This window comes from Peromyscus eremicus, chromosome 8a (assembly GCF_949786415.1).
Source record: "Peromyscus eremicus chromosome 8a, PerEre_H2_v1, whole genome shotgun sequence".
NCBI classification, from domain to species: domain Eukaryota; kingdom Metazoa; phylum Chordata; class Mammalia; order Rodentia; family Cricetidae; genus Peromyscus; species Peromyscus eremicus.
In genome coordinates this window covers 1,514,170-1,541,127 of record NC_081423.1, presented here as the reverse complement: position 1 = coordinate 1,541,127, position 26,958 = coordinate 1,514,170, and the positions used below count along the sequence as shown (strand labels likewise).

Sequence of the window (26,958 nt, the reverse complement as noted above, 5' to 3'; positions counted from 1 at the left end):
TCATTTAAAGTGTAAAATTTGATTGTTTTTTAATTATATGGAATTTTATGGCCATCACTGCGATATAGTTCACATCATTTTCAATAAAACAAAACAACACCCCCCCCCCATTGTACCTGTGTACAGTCAGTCTCTTTCTGGACCCCAATTCCAGAAGCCACCAATTTAATCTGCCTCTGTAGGCTGACTTGGGGGCTGCATATGAATGGAGCCACACAGTGTATTGTTTGGCCGCTGGCTTCTTTCACTTATTATAATATTTCCAAGTTTTGTCCCTTTCCATGTGTGTCAAGACTGCTTCCTTTCTTGTTACTGAGCAGAAGCCATTGCACATCCCACTCTGTGTACCATTCACTGCCTGACATTTTGTTAACATTTACCTCCAAATGTTTGTGTGGATGTTTCTCTTGTGCAGAGAACTTAGATGAAAATTGTGCTTAATATTTCAAGGACGATTTGGAGTTTTCCAAAGCACTCACTCACAGGCTTCCTGTTCTCCCCTCACTCCCTATTTGTTTCTGTGAATTTTTGTTGCTATTCTAATAGTAGTTCTGCAGGGTATGAAGGGTGCTCTACTGTGGTTTTAGCTGCATTTCCCCTACAAACTGGTGCTTGCCAGGGAGGGACATGTCTTCCTTAGAGAACTTTGTCCATATCTTCTGTGCAGCTTAGAATTGTGGTGTCTTCTTGTTGAGTTGCAAGAGTTCTCTGTATTGTGGATTTCTGTCCAGATCTGAGATTTGAACAGTACCACAGAACTCCTGCTTCTCACTAAGATTTAGTAGTTTCCTCTTGCATAAACATTTCTCTGTTGTCTGCCTTTTGTCAATCTCTAGAGTTCTGAAGTCATCATTTTGACACTGTTCCTCTCTATATTGTTCTGGAAGTCCTGCTTCCATTTCATTTGAACAGGTTCCTAGAACGTGAAGTACTGGGTCAAAGGATGGATGCATTTGTAGTTTTCATAGATGTTAGCATTTTTTTTTTTTTTTTTGCAAAAAACTGTGACAGTTTATACTTGCATTGCACAGGTGTGACTTAGACTTGCCAGTGACATGTGTTACCAACTCTTGGCATTTGTCCCACAGAGATATAATTAAAAATAGAATATCATGGTAGTATTTTGTTTATTTTCCTATATATTACTGGTGCTGAGATTGAAGTTAGAGTCTTACACAAGCTAGGCAAGTGATCGACCCCTGAGCTATGTCCCTGCCACCATTCCCTCTGTAAAATCTTTTTTTTTTTTTTTTTAAAGATAGGGTCTTGTTGAGTAGGCAGGCCTTGAGCTTGCAACCCTCTTGCCTCACCTCTTGAGTAAGTAGGGCTACAGGCTTGTACCACCAAGTCCAGTTTGACTGGCCCCTTACAATCTTAAGGACATACTAGAGAGAGTCCTAGTCCCTCTTTCTATGCAACAGGTCACCTCCAAACCTGTGATTTCTGCAGGATTTGGGAAAGGCTCCTTGGGGAAGTTCTGACTGGCCTCTGGTATGGTTGTGGCCAGGTGGAAGCTGGAGCACAAATGAAATATAGCTGAAATAGTTGGGGCTGACTGGGTATCTCTTTTTGTCTCTTTCTGTCATCTTAAAACTGCTTTATGTGATGTCTTTATGGCTTCCTCATGGTGTGGCAGCCTCAGGGTAGTCAACTGGCTTACAGTATATCTCATTACTCCAAAGATGAGTGTCTCACAAGACCTTGGAAGACCTATTGTCTTAGTTAGGGTTTCTGTTGCTGTGATGAACACCAGGACCAAAAGCAACCTGAGGGGGGGGGGTAAAAGGTTTATTTGATTTACATACCCTCAATTTCAGTTCATTGAGGGAAGCCAAGGCAGGAACTCAAATTGGGCAGGAACCTGGAGGCAGGAGCTGATACAGAGGTAGGCCATAGAGGCTTGCTGTCATGGCTTGTTCAGCCTGTTTTCATGTAGAACTCAGGACCATCAACTCAGAGGGACACCCACAAGGGGTTGGGTCCTCTCCTAGCAGTCACTGATTAAGAAAGTATCCTAGAAGCTTGCCATTTTCTCATTGGGGTTCCCTCCTCTCACATGACTACCTTGTGTCAAGTTGACATAAAGCTATCCAGCACACCTATAATGACCTAGTCTTAATAGTCACATGGAATTATATCTCTTTTTGTAGAAGAAACTAGCCAAGACTCAAGCAGAAAGTTATATGCTCCATCTTTTATGGGAATAGCTATATTTGCAGTGTATGAATAGATGAAATGACAGGTAGTATCATATTCTTTGGGGAAAACAGTCTGTTATCATCGTTTCAGCAATGGAAGGAGACTTCTAGTTGCAAGAATTAGACATTTTCACATAGGTATCCATAAGTTGGCTGTCCAAAGAGGAGGCTAGTTCTGATTCTGAAATGATCTGGATCTTTTACATTCCACCTTTAGAGAGACAATTCAGGAAGTATTGGACTTAACTAGTTCAGACATGGAAAGTGGTCCCTACCCTTTATGAATCCCACATATGAAATAATACAGATACTGCTAGCAAGGAGGAAGAGTTGAACTTTGTGAGCCTTTAGAACTTTAAGTCAATCTCAACCAGCAATCTCAAACTTATAATCCAACTTCCCACCTTAATACCATAGAAATGGGGTAAATCAAACACAACCCAAGTAGACAGAAAGAAATGAAGATGAATGCAGCATAATAATACAGGAAATGGAAAAATAATAAAAGTTGGTACTTTGACATCAACTTTTAGCTATTCTGACAAAGAATTCAAGTTACTGAAATCAGGAGTGAATATGAAGATAAAAATTCTGGCCTGCTTAGCATTGTATAACGTGTAGCTGGGACAGTTAAACAAGAAAAGGAGATAAAGATGTCTAGGTAGGAAGGGAAGAAGGGAAACTACCACAATTTGCAGATGACATTTTTTTATGTAGAAAATCCTTGAAGAACCTGAAAAGGAAAAACCTGTTAAGGCTTTTCAGGTTGCAGGGGAAATGACTCATGTGCAAAATGAAGTGCATGTCTTTGTATTCACAATGATGACTTCAAGAAGAAATCATCCAAAAGATAAAATCACCAGAAGTTTAACCAAAATATAACTAAAACCATAAAACACTGTTGAAAGAAATCAAAGACAATCTTTTTAAAAAGTGGAAAGGCATCTCATCGTCAGAAGAATTAATATTATGATGTTGGCAAGTTTTCTATAGATTCAACAATATCCTTGGGCTTCCTTACAAATCTGTGTTTGAAAAAAATGGGCATGTTAAAGTTCTCATGATAATTCAAGAGACCGAGAATAAGCAAAATATCTTGTAAAAGAAAAAGAGTTGGAAGATGCCCACTTTTCAGTTTCAAAACTTAACTACAGGAGTCCGGCATGGTAGTGTACACCTTCACTCCCCAGTATTTAGGAGGCAGAGGCAGACAGATCTCTATGAGTTCCAGGCCAGCCAAGACCGCATTGAGATTGTCTCAAAAACAAAACAAAACAAAACTTCCTACAAAGCTGCAGTAAGACATTGTGGTACTGACTTAAGGATAAACATAAAGATCTGTGAGTCCAAACATGCACCAGCAAATACATGGTGAGTTAAAAAGCAAGAGCAGCAAGGCCATTTAAGTGGAGGCACACATTGGTCATCCCAGCCCCCAGCAGACTAAAGCAGGCGGGCTACAAGTTCTAGGCCAGAGTGAGACCCAATCAGTTGAGGGAAAAACAAAACAGACAAGTCTTTTCTCCAAATGGTTCTGGATGTTACCATTAGAATAGTGAAGTTGTATCCCTTCTGCATGCCACATTCAATATTAACAAAAATGGATCGAAGAAAGCTACAGCACTTAAGAGGAAATATGAGAACAAATTTTATATATTTGGAATTGGTTTTCGTTTCTTAGTTAATACAATAAAACAAGCAACCAAAGCAAAGCATGAGTAAATTAGACTTCATCAGAATTAAAGGCTTACTTACTAGTAGAGCACACAATTAAGAAAGGAAAGTCAGTCTGTACAATGGGAGACAATATTAGCAAATCTATTTTTTAGACATAATAATAAATTTATTTAATAAAAGAAAACAGTTGCACCAATTGAATATCATTAGAACACAACAAAAAGAAAATGTTTTAATAGCCCATCACAGGGGTCAATTTAGGCATATATGTTTAGATACCTTAAAATATGTTACTTAGTGGACTTTCTTGGTAGTAATCATGTAATTGTGTTTCTTATATTACGGAAATGAGTAACAAACCTGTCATACTGTCATTAATCTACTAGTCTGAAATTAAATCACACTTTTGAATTTTTAGGAGTTTAAACATTATGAATCATGCATATTTCATATCAGAAAAACTCAGGCAAAGTCTTTCCAAATCCTTGGAATTTCAATGTTAGCTCTCACTCTGTACTGGATGGCATTGACTCTGTTTTTCTGACAGGTGTGGCCTGTGGTCAGCAAATCTATTAAGATGTAGTATTAGTTATGTTTAATATACAGATTTAAATAGAAATGACTGTTCAAATAATAAAAAGATGAACATTTTAAAATGAGCCTTTCTCCAAGGTACCTAAGTGGCTAATACTCACAAAACAGATTTTCAATATCATTAGGTGTTAGTGGCATGCAAATTAAAACCACAATTAGCTGTCAATTCACATCTACTAGGCTATCATTTAAAAAAAGATTTATTGGTGCTGGGTATGTGGTTCAGTTAGTGTAGTGCTTGCCTAGCATGCAGGAAGCCTTGAATTCAATTCCTAGTACCACATAAACTGGGTATAATGGTGCAAGCCAGTAATCCAGCACTCAGGTGGTGGAAGCAGGAGGGTCAGAAATTCAAGGTCACTGTCTGCTACATAGAACATTTTAAGGCCAGCCTGGGCTATATGAGACTGTCTAAAAATAAATTTAAAACATGTGGAGAAATTGGAGAAGTAACATTTTGCTGGGGTGAACATCAAGCAGTCCTGCCTTATAGATACCAGTTGGGCATTTCCTCAGACAGCTAAGTGTAGAGTACTCTGTGACCTAGCAGTTCCATGCCTGTGTATACTCCCAAGGGATCAAAGGTATATATGTTCACACAGGACTTGTACTTTAGTGTTCACCCCAGCATAATTCATGAGAGCCGAAGTTCATCATGCCAGCAAAATGGGGAAACAAAATATGGTAAATCCACACAGTGAATTATTTACAAAAAGCCATGGAATGTGATACTTGTGACAATATGAATGAGTCTTGAAAATATGTTAAGTAAAAGAAGCTACACAAAAAAGGTCACACACTCCGTGATTTTGTTGCTAACAAAATCTGTAGAGCAGGGATACAAATGGCAGATTAGTGACTGCCAGGCACTGAGAGAAGAGAGGAGGAAACAAATAGCCCTGAGTTCTTGGTAAACAAGAAAGTAATACCTTATCTACAACGCAGTATTACAAAGATAAATATTTAAAAATGGGTGTTTCTTATCCACAGCTATAGAGCAAGTGATAAAGTGTTCATAGATATACAACTGTTATTTTATATGTGAAATGAGATTGACACAAACAACTCATGAATGTTTTGAAGGACTGGTAAAATCAGTAAATTATCTCATCATATATTGCTAATGATATCAGGTGCTTATTGATGGTATTCTTTTAACACCCTAAAGTTGAGCTCTGAGGTGTTGTCTGCAAGTACAATATTAATACATTTTGCAAGAAATCAAAGAGTGTTAAAATAATATTTGAGTTGTAATTTATGTTATCAGAGTCTAAGTTTCTGATTAGAGATGACTCTTAAGTGCTTGGTGGTCAAATCTCCCCATCCTCCACTACAGGCTTACTGCTTCTTGATTTCTCTACTCCCTGTTCCAGGACAGAGCTATGATCAAGAGCTAATGCTGGAGTTTGGTGATGCATTTCTGGTCTTACCAATGGAGTCATTTGCTAAGTAGAAGTGAGCTGCATTTACTTCTAATCTGCTTAGACTGTTGCAGTAACTGAAATGTTATGTGAACAGATATACTTGGAGTACAAAATACTTGATGTTTAGACACACAAAGTCATGCTGCAGAAATACTTTTGGGGAAAGTGGGTTGAGCCCAGCAGTGGTGGCACACACCTTTAATCCCAGCACTTGGGAGGCAGAGGCAGGCAGATCTCAGAATTTGAGGCCAGGGCTACACAGAAACCCCGTCTCAAAAAACAAACAAACAAACAAAAGAAGTGGGTTGAAAATTTGAAAGTATAAACATATATTGTACTCAAAATTATTTATTCTATTTCTCAAAGCATTTTGTATGAGACGAGCTTTGACTCTGTCAGAATGCTGACAGTAAATGGCCATTTGCACACTTTAATTTAAAGAAAAGTGTTTTAAGATCTGCCCTTTCTATTGTCTCCTCTTTTAACTAAGATTTTTGGTCTAGCCAGGCAGAGGTGGCGCACGCCTTTAATCCCAGCACTCGGGAGGCAGAGCCAGGCGGATCTCTGTGAGTTCAAGGCCAGCCTGGTCTACAGAGTGAGATCCAGGACAGGCACCAAAACTACACAGAGAAACTCTGTCTCGAAAAACAAAAAAAAAACAAAACAAAAAAAAGATTTTCAGTCTGCTAATCAGGCAGTGTGTTCTCTCTGGTTAAGTACTGAGGAACTGAGTCACAAGTTAGGAGCCTGTGGCTCTAACACCACTGCTTACTTAGCTAGTCACCACATCCTGGGCAAGTACATCAAACTTGGTTTTATTCATAAATTGTAAACTTAAACTTAAATTCTGTTAATTATTAATATCAAGAAGAGCAAACAACTAGGGAGAGAAGACAATTCGGTTTAGTTTTCCCTTTCCTTATATTTTTTCTCTTATTCCTTTCTTGATGGAGAGTACTTGGAAATGAAAATATGATGAATTTTTCTTACCAGTTAAATAAAATGCTTAGAAGGTATGACACAGTGGCAGACTCTGTCACAAGGCCCTGGGTTCAGTCTTCAGTACTGCACAAAAATAAGTAAATGAAATATTTAATCTGTTTAAAAGAATTTCCTTCTTAGCATCTAAATCAAATGCCAATTTGGGTTCAAAATCAGCAGTTGCTTTAAATGCAGTGTTTACAAAATGTGAAAATCATTCTAATTTAAAATTAATCCTCTAATCTGTTCTTACTCTATAAGAATCATTCACTACGAACAAAACTTTGAAAACAGATAATCAAGCTAAAAGGGGCATTTTACCTATATTACTTAGAAGTGATTGGCATTAATTCTGTCTTTTTAATAATAGAAGTTAAAAAGCTACATGTATTCCATGCTTCCACTAATTCTGTTTATAGATCACACAGACTATTTGCTTAGAAGTCATCATTGTGCTCATTAGAACTGAGATGTTGGAAGAACATTCTGCAGCCTGCTCCAGGTTGAAAACAAACCATTACTTGACATTCTCAGAGCAGTAACCGTGTCTACAGAGAAGGGTTGTTACATAACTTTTTCTATGCAAGATATTGTCAGTATTTAGTATATTTATAGTTGCTTTGTCCTGCATTTAATGGCTCCATATACAGACAGCACTACTTAGAGGTATTTAATTTGAATGAACTGCAAACTGTTGTCAAAAGATGCCCCATTAGCTCGCGGTGGTGGTGCACGCCTTTAATCCCAATACTCGGGAGGCAGAAGCAGGTGGATCTCGGTGAGTTCAAGGCCAGCCTGGTCTACAGAAAGAGTGTCAGGACAGCCAAAGCTGTTACACAGAGAACGGAAGGGGGAAAAAAAGGTAAAGTAAAAGATGCCCCATTTATACCATTACGTCAAGTCTGCAGCTTCCATTTCTTGGCATCTGGAGTATAATTCAGACAGCTATCTCTGTCTCCAGCCACACTTGTCTTTCATACTCTTGTCTGGGAGTCTACAGTTTTATCCCAGTACAATGCGTATTCCTCATCTGCCTCTTACTCTCTTCCCCTCAGTGTGTGGTATAGCACCTACCTTCCAACTGCCCATCTGGAGGCATCTACCCACCCTTAGATCTTTGACCTTTTGCATGGTCTAGCCCTGATACTTTGGAATTGTGTCTCTTAAATACTGTTAAAACTTAGTTCTGTCAGCACAGCCACTGCCTAGTTCCTGGCATTTCACTCTCTGCCACAGTTACCTTGTCAAAATTCAAATATGGTCTGATCCCCACTAGAGTCCCATCCCTAACCTATTCTGCCACCCCAGCCTCCTCCCCACTCCCTTCCATCACTTTCCATTGTTAGGATCTCTACCTATGCTGCTGCCTTTTCCTGAGGAAGAAAACTCTGCCTGACAAATGCTAGCTCACCCTCATGGACCGTCCTGATGTGTCATGGATACATTGGGTTCTATAAGGTCCCACAGCGCTTTGCTCTCCAGGCCATCTCCTCTTCACACATGCTACAGTAATTACTCTCTGCCCATTTTACCCTCGTAGTACAGATGATTTCTTCTCTGTAAAAGGAGTCTCAGGAGATAGTGTTCCTCTGGCTATTAATAGAATCCCTCTGTCCCATACTCATTGTAGGAGAGTCTGGGTCCTTCTCTCCATCCCCGGGTTGTTACAGTGAAGAGAAAGAAGCACTCTTACTTGGGATTGCTGACTTTTAGCTGAAATGAGATACTCTTTTCTGTGATTATTTTGATCCATTTATACAACTGTGTAACTTATTCATAAGACATAAACAAGTGTGATCATGGATTCTTGGTTGTATGTGAGTAACTTTGTCTTTAAACATCTTTGTCCAAACCTGATGTTTTATCTTGTTTATTTAGACGTTCATTTTTGTCTTAACGTTTGTGATTCAGGAGAGCTTGATGAGCAGAGGCACAGCTTTGCTATGGCTAGGGTATTTTTTGCTGCGTGTAGTAGATAATCTGTTTATCTGCATATCTGCATTTGATTAGTTGTGTATCAGACTTTGGAAGCTCCACACAGACATGGCTTGAGTGCCTTTTTATTTAGCATTTTCCATATGTAGCAGTGACTATGTGTTAGTTATTACTGACTATGTGTTAGTTATTGGCCATTACAAACAAGGAGGTATTATGGAAAGAAAGTTGACTTTGAGTTTGCATTCAGTTGGAAACAAATGTTAACACTGATGTAAGGACTACCTTAATCCAATAACCTAGTGTTTAAAAATATAAAATCATTATTTGTGATATTATCTTGATTCCATTTTGAAAAAAGATTGAGAAAGGGACAAAGTAAAAATAACAACAACAACAAAAAGGCTAATGTCTGCTGTTTTGTTTTTCTACATTTTTTCCCTATCACCACAGCAGTATTAAATGATAAAGTGATTTGGTTTATTATTGGTAATTTTTATTTTTTTAATTATAGTGTAATTATATCATTTCCCTCTTCTCTTTCCTCCCTCCAAACCCTCCCATGTGACCTCTTTCTTTCTTTCAAATTTATGACCTCTTTTTCTTTAATTGTTGTTACATATGTTTGTATATGCTTAGATATAACCTGTTCAGTTTGTATCATGTTACTTGTATATATGCTTTCAGGCCTGACCATTTGGTGTTGAGTAACCAATTGGTGTGTCTTCCCTGAGAACAATGATTTCTCCCACGCTCAGGATTCCTTAGTTTCCTCAAGGTCTTTGTCTAGGGTTAAAACTCATTAACTTTTCCAGCCCATGTTAATGTGTCTGTTGGTGTCATGTTTAGTGTCATGTTTAGCAGCCATATTGGTGAGACTTTATGGGTGTAGCTTCTGCTTTAAGGAATCACAGTCTCACAGCAAACTGATCCTCTGGCTCTTAGACTCTGAGTCTCCTCTTCTGCCACGTCCCTGAGCCTTAGGTGCAGGAGTTGTGGATGTATCCGTTGGAACTGGACTCCACAGCTGTGCATTTTGATTAGTTGCCATTTTCTGCAATGGTCTCTGGCTGTTGCAAAGAGGCATCTCCTTGACCAAAGCTAAAGACTACTCTTAACCAGCTAGACCCTAGAGAATGATGTCTGATTTGTCTTAGGAACTAAAGTTGACTCCTGGGTTGATGTTAAGAGTATTCTCCAGTGTGTTTACTTCCTGCCAGATGAGTGCTGGATGTTCTGTTTTGGAATGTTTCTGTTACTAAGTTTTGTAAGGAATAAACTCCCTAGTCATTCACCATGTTGTCAGTTCCAGACAAATCAGTTTTGTCACTCTTTGTCCACTTCAGACTGAGTGATATTACCTTATAGCTCAGTTTTGACCCAATGAGACGATCCATTCTAATGCTCTTCCTTTAACATCTCACAGTGGCTGAACCTTAGATCTCAGAGACTTCTAGACAGAGTGTTGTTTATAATGGATGTTGGATTTAATTTTCAAAAGAAATTGTCAAGCACTTAGGTAGACTTTAAGATGACATTCTGCAAATTTCAGAGTATACTCCATGCTCTATCAAAAATGTTCACGAATATTAAGTTATTTTTTTTTGAAAACTTATTCTTTTCCCTTGCTACATTTTGTAAAGATTTACTTAGCTTATAATTTTCTCAATTTGGAAGTGTGTGGGAGTTTAAGGTGAGTACAATGTCAAGACATAAGTTGAAAAAGAGATCTTTCAGTATTAAAAACAGATAATACTGCCTTGAAAATATTTTAAAATCTCTATCTAAAGGACCCTCTGGATCAGTACCACTGATGTTCAGACTTTGTACATCTTGCCATTCTTAAGGGCATCAGGTACTTGGTCTTTGAAATATTTTGGCATGAACAGATTTTATTTTTATTTATTTTTTATTAAGAAATGTTTTATTCATTTTACATACCACCCACAGATCCCTCTCTCTTCCCTCCTGCCACCCCAGATTTTATTTTGTATGAATAAATAATTCAAAATAAAAATTCAATGTTGAAAAATCTTTGAGTTGTATTTTAATGTTTCTTAGTAAAATAAGTATTTCTGCCTGCAAATTTATCTACCTAATAGAACCGTTCGCAATCAACATTATTGTCTATATTCTGTAGAGTCTTTTCTGCACATGTAGGCTTAGGGATCTCCCAAAGATCTAGGGTCTAGTGTACCCTTTTTGAGGAACTGAATTGAAAGCCAAGGGATACAGTCATACTATTCAGGCTAAATGACTTTCAACAATGATGCAAAGACAATTTAGTAGAGAAGGTGATCTACAAATGATGCTGTAGCAGTCAGATATCCATAAGCCATCGATATTAATTCATTTTCACTGCATATATAAAACTTTGCATCTTGCACTTAAATATATGGTGTCTTTCTATGTCTAGAAGGAAACACAGTTCTGTGACCTTGGGCTAGTCCAAGATATATTAGCTACAACAACAAAAGTATGACACATAAAAGAAAGTATTTGTAAATTGGACCTTACCAAATCAAAAAATAACTAATTTTGATAAAACACCAATGAACACAAAAGTGGAATGCACTGACTGGAAGAGAATAATAGACAGAAGCAGACTGACAAAATGCTTGTGTCCAGAATATACAAAAGATCCAAGATTGAATTGTTAAAAAACCAACTGCATACTATTAAAAATGAGCAGATTTCATCAGAATTTAATCTGAGAAGATAAAGGGATGGGAAATAAGTACATAAAAAGTACATTAATCACCAGAGAAACCATTTTAAAAAGGCTGGAGAGATGGCTCAGTGGTTAAGAGCACTGGCTGCTCTTCCAAAGGACCCGGGTTCAATTCCCAGCACCCACATGGCATTCACAGCTGTCTGTAACTCCACTTCCAGGGGATCTAACTTTCTCACACAGACTTACATGCAGGCAGAACACTAAATGCACATAAAATAAGAATAAATCTTAAAAAAAAAAACGTACTATGAAAAACCTCATGCCCATTAAAATGTCTAAAATGAACAGAATCTACAAAAGGATTTTCAAGGATAATGGACCATCTGGGATCTGGTACCCCACCATAAGGGATGGAAAGTGCTTTTCTAGTGTCTTAAAAATCTACGTATACTGCTGTCATGTAGTCTGGTCATCCTACTCCTGGTTCGTGTCTAGGAGAATTTCTGTGTTGTAATAGTCAAAACTGCAAACCACCCAGCAGCTAGGCAGCTGACAGTCTATCTGTAGAGAATACTACTATGTAAGTAGGCCACAGTTTCAGCAGACAAATTGCCCCTGCATAACATGGATGGACTGGCATCTCCTGGCTTCCTATTCATGCTTTTGGTTCTCGTGGTTGATTCTGTTGTTACCAGCTTCTCAGTAGTCTGCACAGTCTTAAGTTATGCTGTGGTAATAAACAAAACCAAGTCTGTAACCTAAAATAAAATTTCTATCCCTTATGAACTGTGATTTCTTTGTTCTATATATGAGACCCCGGCTGATGAAAGAGGCTGTGACTGTTGACTAATTCAGAGTCACTCAGAAGGAAGGCATCGAGATGGACTTTCAAGCCAGCCCACTTTTTATTTTAATTAGTATTTGTTGACTCTCTTCTCATTTTAGCATGTATTGAAATCTTTAAATGACAATAGCTAGAGTTTTCTTTAATCTTTGATACAAAAATATATGTAAAATGTCTTAGCTTTTATTTACTGTGTAAATGCTTTTTAGATAGGAACCATATTCCTGTGAGTTGGACAAAGAACCTGAGATGCAAAGAGAGTTAGTTAGTAATAGACACATAGCAGTAAAACTGAACTATAGTGGAACCTGGGAGCCTGTCTTAATACTTGTGTGTAAACTGGAGAAAACTTAAACCATTTAATTTACACTTTAAAATTTTGCCAGTCTCTTCAACAGGCCACGTATAAGAGGTGTCTCATACTCCCCGTTGCCAGTGGCTGGAACACAATGGATCACACAGGGGCAGTAGACACAGAGGAAGAGCTGGGGCCTCTAGCCCACCTTGCACCAAGTCCTCAAAGCGAGGCTGTGGCTCACGAATTCCAGGAACTCTCTCTACAGTCCAGTCAGCACTTACCCCCTCTGAACGAACGGAAGAATGGTGAGTTTTTCAGCTGCATATGGGACTTTGATCTAGAGGGTCATCGTCTTTGTGGGCCTAGTTAATCCCAATTTGTGAGTGACGCTTTGTCATTTACACTTGGCAGTCCCCACAGGGACAAGATGGTTCCTGAGAAGGGCAGGATTTCACTCCCCGTCTCCTTTGCTTGTGTCACCAGTAACTGTCTGTGGTAATGCTGCCTTTACAAGTCAGCCTGAGACTCGCCCGTTGTGGAACAGGAAGACCTCTTCCTAGAAAGGCATTGTGAAGTCGATGACTCTAAAGAAGTGGGCAGTGGCCGTGACCTCCTCTCCCTCTTACCATCTCCAGTGTATTAGAACTTTTTTCAGAGATGATAAGAGTTAGTCACCTCAGTGAAGCAAGAACTTCTTGAGTGATTTTATACTGATGGGCACAAGATGAGCTAGGTTCTAGCTGGAGCTAGTTCATTCTTGTATGCAGAATGAATGTTTTTAACCAGTTCTTATCAGTGTTGCAAATTCTCATTGATGACAGAGGCATTCCAGAGTCTCCAGAAAACAATACTAATAAATATAGACTAGATACACTTAGTTCTAATACACTGTAATACACTTCAAATGTAAACACAGTGTGATGTTCAAAGAACATGCTGACCATGCCAAGGCAGAACCCAGAACTTCAAGTGGGTTTACCCTGCTGTCAGGATTCTCGTGTTTACCTTTACAAATACATTTTTTAAATTATAGTTTTAAAAGTAAGAAGAAATAAAATGATTTTCCTGCGGAATGCTTCCTATCACCCTGGTAGGTTTCTAGGGCCTGAATGTGTCCCAGTCACACTAACCTCTCCTTGCTGAGGACAATGAGTAATGTTTAGTCTTTCAGCACGGAGTTTGGCGTGAACTTGCTATGCCTTCTCTTAAGGCTCATGTAGTTTTATGTCCCGAATCTTACTGTTAGGATCTGCCCTTGGCCACCTTGGCTTAAGCAACACATAGGCTTAGTTGCAAAAGAGCCCTGAGTGACATTTTTTAGATGTTCTGTCCCCAAGAGCCTGGCTTTATTGTGGATAATTGCCAAGACAGATATATTTGCTCAGTAATGACTAAATACAGTTGCACAGTACCCCTAGACTAGTTTCATGTCCCAGGTATTTGAGTTGTATTTGGCATAAAATCAGGTGACAGACTGCTCACAAACTGGCCATGTGTAGCAGGGGAAGGGATGCACAGGAGTCGGTGCACTATAGTCCTGTAGTTCATATAGCTAGCCATGTTCTCACAGATGCTCATGTAGATGCCTGAGTGTAAGGGGCACATGGAGAACAGGCTCCCCTTAGACACTTGGAGTTTGTTACTTTGGAACCCAGGACCTTATCCAGGCTGGGCAAGCACTCTAACACTGAAGAACACTCCCTTCCTGTGTATGACATTAGGGAGGTAGATGAAAGGATAAAGTGTTTAATTTACTAAGACAGCAGCTATGTTTTATGAAATAATGCAATCATTTGTATTGCTCTTTCTACTCTCATAGTTACTAAAACCATCCTGCCCAAAACTCTATGTGGTTAGTGTTTTATCAACCCACATTCATCTGTTGAGCTGTAATTTCTAGGATATGCCTTCATTTCTTCACTCTGAATTCCAACAGCTTAGAATCCATGTGTAATCTAGCACTGAAATCCTATGCTGAGTCTTAAGAACCACTCATGAAATAGTAGGACTGGTTTTCTCCAGTTGTTTCCTGTTCATGATCTCTGTGACATAATCATTTGTTTGATTTGTCATCATTTGTAGTCTTGTGCAGACGTGAACTTCTGTTTTAGAAGAAACCCACTTTGTGTTCTGTTTTCAAGCCAAATGCACATTGTTTAGCTGTTCTGAGAACACAGGAAGAGTATGCTGGCCTCCAGTCTGTCCTTTGCCTGCCTGGTTGTTTCCCAGAATCAACAACTTTTACTAGTGTCCTTTCTGAGAGAAAAATATTTGACTATTTATGACTGCAGAGACTGCTCTTCCAGAGGACCTGGGTTCAATTCCTAGCACCCACATGGCAGCTGACAACTGTCTGTAACTACAAGATCTGACATCCTCACACAGACAAGCATGCAGGCAGAACACCAATGCACATAAAATAAAAATAAATTAATTAATAAAAAATTGACTATTTTTAAAAGTAGTTTTAAAACATTTTTAACAACAATGTAGTACTTTAAGATTATAGCTTCAAAATAAGTATTGATTTTTTTCTTTGATTATCACTATAGTGATTCTATAAACATAAAATTAATTTTGAATGAAGTGGATTTTCATCCAATGTGTTTTCCCCAAGAGCAATTTCTGTTCAGTGTTAAGACATGGAAGACCATCTCATAGTGAGGTACCATCTAAGGATTCAAACAGGAGCTAGCTCCCTTTTCTAAGAGATGACTGCAAGAAGTTTGAAATGTTGCCTTATGTTCAGGCATGTATTCTAACTTCAGGCTCATAGCATCTGCCTGCTTTAAATACACATTCCAAGGTATGAAGGAGATCTTTGTGTACATGCTACCAGAAATGTAGATTTTTAGGGAGTTATGGGTCAGGGAATAAAAACTTGAGTCAGGAGGAGTGAGTTGGAGCAGTGCGTGGTTATAATGATACATGGCCTTCCTGAACAGTTCTAAGAGGAGACTTAAAGTGTCCTCAACTACAAAGACAGTGTGATACAAGGCTTCATTTAGATACCCCATAGAGTGTGTATATTTCAAAACACCATTACACATATATGTTATAAATGTGTACCATTTTGTCCAATTAAAATGTTAAATAAAAAGAAATATGGGTTTTGAGAAAACGTGATATATATATATATATATATATATATATATATATATATATATATGATAGACCCTAACTTGCTTTCTTTGATATTTTCATGTATGTTGTTCATATTTTTAGCTCTTTGTTCTCTTGTGTTTAAATCATAATGAAATGGAGGTATTGGTCTTGAAACCACTTACAAAGTATTGTATGACCACTATAAAAGCATCACATTCACATGTCCCTGCTTGTGTGTTTTGTTGTTAGTCCTAAGTATTTAAGTTTTCTCACTGATGTTAGATTCTTTTCTGTTGGAAAAATTATAGGTAGTTAAGTCTGTGATTAGTGATTAGAAGGATTATGTCATCATAACTTGTAGTTCAGCTCTGTGAGCAGATGGGTTCACATTTAGGTAATGATTCCAGTATCTTCCCTCATAATATCTTTTTAGAAATATTTTTGTTATTCCATTAGTTGAGTGGCAGAATGTTCCAACTCTGAAGTAAATATGGAAGATGTTCAGCACAAGTACACTAGATTTTTCTTTATGTCTGAATGTTGCTAAAATTTACAGCTAGTAATATCTCAATAAGACGATCATTTAGGTAGTTAGCTTTTCTAGATGGGCCCTATAAAGGAAAGTAGATACATAGACACATAAGCCAAACTTCATTGTGTCATATCACATACCAGTTAGCCCCATCTTATTTCTATATTTATGTTGGCCTTTAGTGTTCAATAGGAAAAGCTCAGGTGGAGGACATTCCTCGAAGGAGCTGCAGTCTCTTCCTACATCCACACTCAAGGAGAGCTTGACTCTGGTGGACACTCTGTTAGGTGGTTTGCAGGGTGGGACGGCAGGACATGTAGAGAAGCCGTGTAGCTGCTGTGATAAAGAGCTGCACACTCTCTGGAGCATCTTGGGTATTTCGATGGCAGACTCAGTGCCATTCACACAGCCTCAGGCTCAGTAACTCAGTAGTAGTAAGGTCAGTGCCTGCTGCCTGCCTGTCCTGAAAGGCTTTTGACTGTGGCCTACCACTTCTAACTCACCTGATCTCATCTGAAGTGTTTACTGTGAAATAGCATGTGTGGGGTCCTGGTAAGGAGACACTTCTTTTTAAGACATTCAGATCATTGGTTATCATAGTTAGGGACTTGAGCTTACAGCAGCATCTGAATTTTTTTTTTCCGAGATTTTCTTTCTTCCATCAAATTTGATAGTGAAAAACCTAGACCCTCTTTTGCTTTGTTCATCAGTGACCCCTTACTGGAGGAAAATGACAAACTCAAAAGTTGGTTGCACACAAGGAAACACAGAGAGCTCTTGGCTTTGGACTCAGCCACACACAGACAGGGAACTTTCCAGACTGTGCCAAGGGCAGCCACTTGCCTTGCACCTTAGTGAATAATGGCTTCTGTTCACAGCTGCTCTGTTCTTTGCCATTTCTCTGAGAACATTTCCCCACCCCTCATTAACCTGTTGGTCCAGGTGTTTGGAAATGTGTGAAGGTAATAAACATTGTTCTTGTGCAAACTCTGCTCCTCAGACTGCACATGAGCTGGCACAGTGGAATGGAGACGCAAGGAGACAGGCGGTTCTGTTTCTAGAGCCAGAACCCACAAAACTTGGAAAGTATCACAGGAGATGAGTAGGTGCTAGGCAGCAGAGCTGAGGCTCTTCCTGGCCCTTTATATTGGAGAGAACAGCAGTGGATCATTTTCTGTAAAACTCCCCTCAGGTGCTTTCCTGTGGGCATTCAGGATCCAAAGTACTTACTGGGACTCTTCAGGGCATCATTAAACAGTCTGACGAATTTTGATCATTTGTTTTTCTTCAGGAATCAGACTAAGAAAATAACTGTGTATTTCTAATATTCCTTAGTCAAGTTTTTAATGTTTTCAATCAGCCTTAGGACTTAGACTAGGCACAATTATAGAGTCCAAAAACAAACTCTAGAGTGACACCTGCAAACGAAATTCTTCAGTGGTGTTTCCTTCAGAAGGAAAAAGAAGCCTGATAAGCCCTGAGGTGAGGTGCTCCCTTTCATAATGGCCTATAGTCACCTATTAATAACTTGTTTGTTTCACAGTGTCAGTACGCACCTATAACCTGTCTGCCCTCTTTTTTTCTGCTCTGGGTTTCTTATTCAGACAGTTGTTGGTAAGGATTTAGTTTGCTTCAGTGTGTTGTCCAACACATCCTTGTAGTATATGCCTGGTGGGAGGGAGCAGGAGATGGACTCTTTTCCACACCTCTGAGCTAGGCAGGAATCTTATCTGGTGCAGCAATAGAAGGCCCGAATGCTCATAATGCTTTTCCATATGCGTTTTAGGGGCCGCTGGAGCCCACAGTTTCACAGGACCACAAACCCGACTTATAGCACCCCCTGACACCTCATTCAGAGTCATTTATCTGCTGTCTCTTACAGAAGTGCCCCTGGAACATCGGTGATTTCCTTATATAAGACAGGGCGACTCAGAGAATGATAGTAATGAGCAATTTAGTTTAAGCTAGCATTGAAATCATATCATCATAACACGTAGAAATGCCTAACCTAAACACTTTAAAAGGCTTTTCTAGGTACTAGATTCAAGAAGTATATTTTTTACATAAATTGAGATGATTTTCTTAAAATTAGAATCTACTGTACGTTTTTATTAGATACATTGGACTGGTGAACAATGAACAAATTTGTGAAGTAGTCATTGCTGTCCCTCAGAGAGCATCAAGGAAGAGAAAAGAGACATTTGCACTTGCACTCCGCCATCCCTGTGAAGACCCTGTTAATGAAGGAGGGGTGTTGGGAAACATGGCCCATGAGTATTTTTATTCGGTGTCATTTAGCTTATACTTTAAGATGTCAATATCATGGTACTGTTGTAACAGAAAGCAATGTGGTGGATGAGAACAGCAAATGGATTAGAATTTCCTCTTTGGTTTGTAGTTAATGATCACTCAAACTAACAAGCAGTCATATCCAGTGTTTTCTAACTCCTTTGTCCATGCTCTTGGCTCTCCTGCCTCACTGCTGCCCTCACTGTTATTAACAGGAAGTATAGTCATTGGGGAGTCAGGACTCCAGCTTCCTCTGCCGGCTCAGTCTGTGAGCACGGGTAAGTCCGAGAAGCACTCTGTGTCATAGTCCACCCATCACACTGTCTGTCTCTCTCGGCCCTTTCTCATCACATCACGTACTCCTCTGTCTTTTTTTCACTTTGGTCTTGTGTTCTTCGTTAGGCAGCAGAACCATAAATATGCTTCCATCTCAGCCAACTGATAAATTTTCCATAGCTCCAGAGTAGTCACGTGTCATGTTATTAAACATACATATGAGCTCTCTGTTAGTCAAATGCTCCTCATTGTCAAAAAGAAAGCAAAATTGACTTGATGGATGCTATTTTTAAAATAACGTGTCTACTTTAGAATATGCAGTATCTCTTCCTATGGCTCTCAGAGGTTGGCCAGGTATGTGTTATGTGTTAATGGTGGCATCAGTCTGTCAATTTAAAAGGCACTATTTCACTTTTTTTTTAAAGCCCAAATGATAGATGTTCTTTTCTTGTCATGTATGTTGCTGTTTTCATTGAGAGTGCTAATATGTTTATTCACCATCTTAGAATTTTGCTGTTTGACCTTGTGTTTATAAGGAAAGTGGGAATCTCACTTGTCACTCACTTGGCTCTCACAGCCTGCGTTTAGAGCCTGCCAGTGTTTGTGTGGTTGGCATGCTGTCTGTTGGAATAGACACCATCATCCTGACAAGGCAATTAAGACACTGATTGGGCTGCCAGTTAGCCAGCTTCTCCCAACGTGTTGAAAATTGGCACTCCAAAGACAGAAATAAAGATGGCTATTTATTTATTTATTTATGTGTATGAATGTGTGCATACGTGTGCTTATGCCATGTAAAGGCAGCGTAGTTCTTTCCCTCAGGTCATCAGGCTTGGCAGTAAGTGTCTTGACCAGCTGAGCCATCTTACTGGCTACCAAAAGATATTTTTAAAAAATATTATTTGCAGCCGGGCGGTGGTGGCACACGCCTTTAATCCCAGCACTCGGGAGGCAGAGGCAGGTGGATCTTTGTGAGTTCGAGGCCAGCCTGGTCTACAGAGCAAGATCCAGGAAAAGGCGCAAAGCTACACAGAGAAACCCTGTCTCAAAAAACCAAATATATATATACACATTATTTGCAAGCATTTATTGAGATGACCATTGTGTGCCTTGCTTTAAAATAATTTTTAGATTTCTAGCCCCTAGTACAAGGTCAGAAATTCAGAGTACAGTGTAGTCCTGTTGGACATGTGGGTCTCTAAAAGCAATTCCCCTGGCCATATACAGACAAGCAGTGTAGAGATGATTCTCAAAGAACACACAGGGCATATTGTGAGCAGTCATGCTCACGTTACATGCGTGATGAGCAAGAGCCTCCAAGGAGCAACACACAGGTTGGTTATGAGTGCCAGCCAGGGGCCAGTGCCTAGCTGGACCATTCCTAGCTGTGTGTTTTCCTCCCTCTGCCTGCTTCCCACTGTAGATTGGGGGCCACACCTAGTCCTGCCCTGTGGGATTGCTTTGACAGGAGAATAGGTGAATCTCTATAGTGCTTAAAACAGTGTAGATGCTCAGAGAATCTGTTCATGAGAAATGGATATCATTTTTATAGGTTTCCCCCAGTGATATTTTTTAACTTGATGTGTTTGTTTTTTTGTTTTTAGTAGTCCCAGTAATTTTGCTTCTTGTTTCCACAATTATTTCTTTTTAAAGAAAATAAAATGGCACACAGCTTCTTTCTGCCACTCCTATACCTTCACAGCACTAACAACCAGCTTATCTGTTGAGCCCTGAGAAGGCAAAAGCAGTGGGCACAGGTTTCCCATGAAGTTGTCTCTCGTGGGTCCTGCCAGTTCCCACAATCCTAGCATTCCCTGGGCCTCAGTCAGTGTCTACAAGGAAGGACTTTGAGATTGTGAAGCATGTGAAAAGACAAACAGGCCAACATTCAGGCTCTCTAGGGACCCTGCCCTCGAGAACAGACTCCAAGCTGACATTTTCACAGGCTACTTGCAGGAGTTGCAGTAGGGCAGGTCCAGTCAGCAGGCTTCTGAACAGAGCCTCCATCACCCAGGGCTGGTGCAGCTGCTCTCCCTCCCGTGTTCTTGTTCTGAGGAGATTAAGTCAGTAGATGTGGCTGTTGAGATGCTGAAGGCCTGTGATGTGAACGTTCAGTGCTGGGCAAGAAGACGTTCGGTATAATGAAGTAATACAGTGCCTATGTGTGATGTTTAAGGAGGTGTTCTGTTCTAGGTCGTCATCTAAATTTTCTTCACTTTAGCTACAGGAAACCTCTGGAGTAAACATATCTCTGATTTTGTTTATTATGGTCTGACCATTTAACAAAGAAATTAGATTAGATACAGAAATGACCTGTTAAAAAATAAATGTGGCTATTAAGAACTTGTTTATGTTGCTATGGCTTGTTTCCCAGTGACGTTTGACATGCACAAAAACAGACATTTGCAGTCACTTAGAATGCTGTTCTGAAAGGTCTTTCAGTGATGACACCTGTTAACTTTATATATAACTAAAAATAAATGTGAAGTGCAGGACCCAAGGGATTTGGAGGCTGGATTGCTTAAGGAAATAGGTAATTAGGATTGATTGGGTTTATACTTGGCTTTAAATGCTAAAAGTCCTGGGGCTATCCCTGGAAGTCTTGAGTGGCTTGTCTATAATTCCAGAGGTGGACAGGATTCCACACTGGAGAGGTGGTTTATCAGGGGTTGGAAATGTTGTTCTTAGAGCCTTGTTTTGCATTCTCCTGTTTCTTTTCAAAGAGTTAATTAACCCTTAGATGAATCCACAGAATTCAACTGTTAAGAGTTCTACACAAAGCCGGGCGGTGGTGGCGCACACCTTTAATCCCAGCACTCGGGAGGCAGAGGCAGGTGGATCTCTGAGTTCCAGGCTAGCCTGATCTACAGAGCAAGTTCCAGGACAGCCAAGGCTACACAGAGAAATCCTGTGTTGAAAGAACAAAAGAGAGAGAGAGAGAGAGAGAGAGAGAGAGAGAGAGAGAGAGAGAGAGAGAGAGAGAGAGACCTACACAACTGGTAATTTATGATTCCATATCCATTTCTGTTGTCATATGTTTTGAATGATTTTTTTTAAAGGACATGAGCAAATAGACTTTGTATGTTCTCAGCCAGCCCCTTCAGATTGGCAATAGGAATAAAATACATTTTATCATATTCTGTTGGGAATCCAGGATATTTTAAATGTCCCTAGTTTAGAGGGGTGGGCGAGGAAAGGAAGGGAACGGAAGTAAAAAATTGGTCACAAGTAGTTATTGAATATCCCAGATTGTATTGAAATGGGTGGCTCCTGATGAGTATGTAAAATATAAATGCTGAAAAAGATATGTGGACAAGTGCTTTTCCCAAGCCAGGAATAACAATGATGCTTAACTAGATCTAATTTTAATACCACTCCCATGTCTCTGTCTCCATCTCCCCTCAAAAGCCCCATGTGTACATGTGCTAGCCTCCATTTTTTTTCAAAGAACTGAAATGTGTTGGTGGACTAGTGGTTTCTCTACTTGTGTAGCTGGGTGCTTGTTTGTCATAGAGTACCTGCTTGATGGCCTGGTGCTTTCCACAGAAACACAGCATGGACTCTATTGGTTACTTGTCTGTTAATGGGATATAAAATTCCCTGACTTAAAGCAATTCTTTGGGCTTATGGTTCTAGAGGGAGGGTCCATAATGTCTGGGGAGGCTTGGCAGCAGGTTACTGTATCAGGCTGAGAGATCACATTCAACCACAAACATGTAGGGTAAAGAACCCACTGTAAGTGGGGTGAGGCTATGAACTCACAAAAGTCACCCCCAGTGACATACTTCTTCCAGCAAGGCCATGCCTCCCCATAACCCACCCAAGTAGCATCATTAACCAGGGACCACTTGTTCAAATATGTGAGCCTGTGAGGAACATTTTCCATTCAGTCACTAGCATCTTCAAAGTATAGAAAATTTTACTTGGATATACAGATGTCATGATTTGGAGTTCAAGACAAGGTATTAGCCATTGAAATCAAGTTCAGACTAAACTATTGACATTTAAATAATTCAGGAATTGTGACTTATGGATAAGTGGTTTTAGAAAGTATCTTGATTTTTATTTTCTTCAGCTGTGGAGCTAACATTCCCTATACTTTCTTACAGAAATGTGTACAGTTTACAAGCAACTGTGATTATTTTATGTAACCTTGAGGGTAGAATGTTGTGTTTATATCAGGTCCCACTTATGAACTGTTGTCTGCAGTCACTAATGACTTTCTGTTCACTTGTTCCACATGTATTCAGAAATTTAAAACTGCCTATTTTCCTTGTGGATTAACTTTTCTTTCAGTATAATTCTCTCTGTGTGTGGTATATGTAAGTGCCTGTGTATGCATGTGTGTACATGTATGTAAAGGATGAACTCTGCACCTTGTTTGTTGGTTTGGTTTGGTTTGGGTTTGGTTTGGTTTTGAGGCAGGGTCTCTTCACTGAACCTGAAGTTTATTAATTCACCTAGACTGGCTGGCTAGTGAGCTTCAGGGACCCATCTGCTTGTGCTGAACACTCCCAATAATGGAGTTATGGATATTTGCTGTCGTGTCTGGCTCTTACGTGTGCACTCTGGCCCTCCATCTTGCAGAGCAAGCACTTTACCCACACCTGAGCTTCCCCCAGACCCCTTTGTTTTGATACAAGGTTCACTGTGAAACCCTGGTTGGCCTGAAACTTACTCCACACTCTAAGCTTGAGGCAGTCCTCAACGCCTCTGCATTGTATGTCTGGGTCCTTCAGGATAATCTTTGTCTCATGTGTTAGAGGTTTCTTATAATATGCTCATTAATTTTTGTGAACTTGACACAAACTGAGAAGAAGAGAATTCAATTAGGAATTGCCTCCATCAAACTCCAATTAGGAATTGCCTCCATCCTGGATTCTATAAGAAAGCAATCTGAGAAAACCATGGGAACCAAACCAGTAAGCACACTCTTCCATGGTCTCTGCTTCAGTTCCTGCCTCCAGGTTCCTGCCTTAAGTTCCTGCCCTTGCTTCCTTTCCTGATGAGCTGAAATGAACCCTGTCCTCCCTGAGCTGTTTTCAGTCACGGTGTTTATGACAGCAATAGAAAGCAAACTAGAACAGTGATTGCATTTGGGTCTCCTTTTTTTTTTAAAAAAAAAAAAAAGATTTATTTTTTATTTAAGTATATGTGTTTGTGTCTGTGTGTATGCATGTATGTGTGTGGGGGGGGGATTACCCATGGAGGCAAGAAGAGGACATCTGAATCTCCTGGAGCTGGAATTGTAGGCAGTTATGAGCCACCTGGTGTATGTGCAGAACTCCAGTCTTCTACAAGTGCACTTAATCTGAGCTTTCTCCAGCCTCTTGAGCCACATTTTTAAGTACCTTCTTTTTAAAATTTTATCTGTTTTTATGAATTGATCCTTTCACGTCATGAAACACCTTCATCCCAGGTAATGAGCCTTCTCCTAAAGTGTTTTTTAACACTTGGCATGACATGAGGTCCGGACCATCTGTATTTTTAGGTGGTTTCTTATGAACTGCATAAAACTGAATCTTTCTTACTCCTATTTGATAATGTCTTTCGGGTGCAGTATTTAGCTCACTGGTATTTACAGTAATTACTGTGCCTGGCGTATTAGTTGTACTCAGTAACGGCTAAACCTGTGGGCAGTTGTCATCTCCTAGCTCCATAGGTCAGGAATTCGGGTAGGCCTGGTGGACCTGGTCCCCTCTGCTCAGGGTCTCTCAGGAACCTGCAGCTGTGTCATTGGGACTGGAGTTCATCAGTTGAGCAGCTCAGGAAGGTCCTCTTCGTAAGCTTGCCTGCAGTTCTCAGCAGAGCCCTTGGGTGCCTTGGGTTCCGTGCTGACTGGTGGCTAGAGGCCACCCTCACACCTGCCTCCTGGGCTTCTCCAGAATGACAGCTTGTTCTCTTGCATCCAGTAGCGAAAAAGGACTAGGAAGACAGAATTAACCCCTCAAAGCTGTGTTCTGTTGATGAGAAGCAAATCACTTGAGTAAGCAAAGCCATGAGTACTAGAAGGCAGGTCTGGTACTAGAAGGCTCTAGCTGTAGCTGTGTTTGAACCCATCCTCTTGTGGTTTTGTTTGTCCCTTTTTTCTCTCTCTGTCTAGGTTCTTTTCCTGCCTTTTTTCATGGTAATTTTTAAGATTATTTTACTTTCACACTGTCTGTTAGCACTACCTTTCCTCTCCCTAAGTGTTCAGTGGTTTTTTTAACTTAGGTAGAAAGTGGCACTAATACCACCTAGTAAAATAGGTCTCTCTCGTGCCTCTTCAGCCTTCCATTGACCCCGAGTAGAGCGTATGTTTTGGTTGTTACAGCTTTATCCCAACAAGTCCTGTTTTTCCTTCTTATACTCCGTTTCCTCAAATAAAGCCATCCTTTCCTGATGAATACTCTTTCAGTCATAGCTGTTGTTAATAGTTCCTTTTCTGACATTCTGTGTCTTCTGTGTGAAATGGTCTCCTGTGGAATGAGTTGTATTTCATTGAAGGAGTTGAGCTGGGCATGGTGGCACACACCTTCAGTCCCAGCACTTGGGAGGCAGAGGCAGGAGGATCTGAATTCAAAGCCAGTCTGATCTACACAGCAAGTTTCAGGACAGCCCTATCTATTAAAAACAAAACAAAACAAACAAACAAACAAAAAAAGAAAAGAAAAGAAAAGAAAAGAAAAATACCAGAAGAAGTCAGTGAAGGAGTTGCATTTCCCTGCTTCCTGGAAATGGCCCATGGCTGTTATTGGCTGTAACACTGTGAGTGTTGCCAGGCTGAGTGTCTAGGTTTGGGTTTTGCTGTCTTCCTTTAAAAAGCATTGGCTTTTAGCTTGGTAGACATTGAGTAACTTTTAGGTCACCTCATGGCCAAATCTATGGGGTCCGGAATTGACATTTTAGCCTGAGGCCTGTGCCCTGTCCTCTGGGATGTGCTTTGATCAGACTACAGCAGCAGTGGTGTCTCAGTGCTGGTTATTGGTGCTTTGGGGAGTGAGACCAAGGTGTTGGTAAGAGAGTAAGGAGAGTAGCCTTCATGTCTCAACTGTAGGAGCAGCCAGCAGGTCGTCATGACAGTACTCCTGAGCCTGCAGCCAGTGACAGAGGTGCTCACTTCTAGAAGTTCATTTTCCTTCTGTTTATAAGACCAGGGAAGAAAGGTTTCTCAGGTTGACAGAATCTATTCTTCATTAATAAAGAACTAATTACATACTGTTTTCTCTTTTAAAAAATCGTTTTGCCTGAGTATTTGAATTAGATTCAACTTGGCAGAAGAGTCAGCCCTTAAAGATGACCAGGGTAGTCTTCTCCTCTCACATGTGTGTCAGATGGGAGTTTCCTTGTCAGGAACATCTAGATCCTACTAAGACAAAACAAGGAATAAAATTATAAATTTATCTAGAATGCACACTCTCCCACTGTCCCCACCTGACCTGAGGGGTGGAGTAGCAAGCTCTGTTTGTCAGTTGACAACATGCACACTGCTCCTGTCTCCTTCTCCCTCCCTCTCACCCTTCTTCCTTTTCTTCTCTTTGTCTTTGGGATTTTGAGATGATGCTCATAAAGTATACATTGTATATTTAACACCTGTCCCAGAGCCATCTACCCTCCCTTTAGTCCCTTTTGTGCCCTGGACAGTTCCTCATGCAGGATTCTCTGCACCTCTGTAAAAGGCCCCATCAGTGAGAGAAAGGGAACATTTGTCATTCTGAGACACGCTTCATTTGCTTCCATGTCTTCTCTGTAGTCACATCCGTTTTCCTGGGAGTGGCATGCATTCATTCTTTATCAGCTTTTTAGTCTTGATCCTTGTGCCTAGACTTCCAAGTTCTGAGATGTCAGGAATACTCCACCATGCCTGTCTCCTTTCTTTGCTATGGTGTGTATTCCTCATCATGTACACCTAATGCTATTGTATCAATGAGGAAAAACAACCTTAAAAACATAGTGAAATATCAGGGATTTGGTAAGTTGTTACTGTATTCTGATGTTGGGGGATTCTACTTAAAGCTGATCAAGTTGACTCCTCACATTCATCTTAGATCAGTACAAAAGCTTTAAGGAAAAATGTTACGTTGTTACATACTTTGAACAAGGTGGTGGAAATAAAATAGGGTATCACTGTGATCACTTGGTCACAGTGCTC

At 39.9% G+C, this 26,958-nt stretch overlaps 1 protein-coding gene across 3 annotated transcripts in view; it reads left to right on the top strand.

The window, feature by feature from the left end:
- Positions 1–26,958, top strand: part of Mrtfb (myocardin related transcription factor B) — a 229,965-nt gene that overhangs the window by 117,412 nt on the left and 85,595 nt on the right. For all 3 annotated transcript variants that reach the window (XM_059269963.1, XM_059269962.1, XM_059269964.1), the window contains one exon: positions 12,714–12,930. In XM_059269963.1, coding sequence (XP_059125946.1) covers positions 12,777–12,930 — 154 coding nt within the window. In that variant the 5' untranslated portion in view covers positions 12,714–12,776. The remainder of the gene's footprint in view (positions 1–12,713; positions 12,931–26,958) is intronic.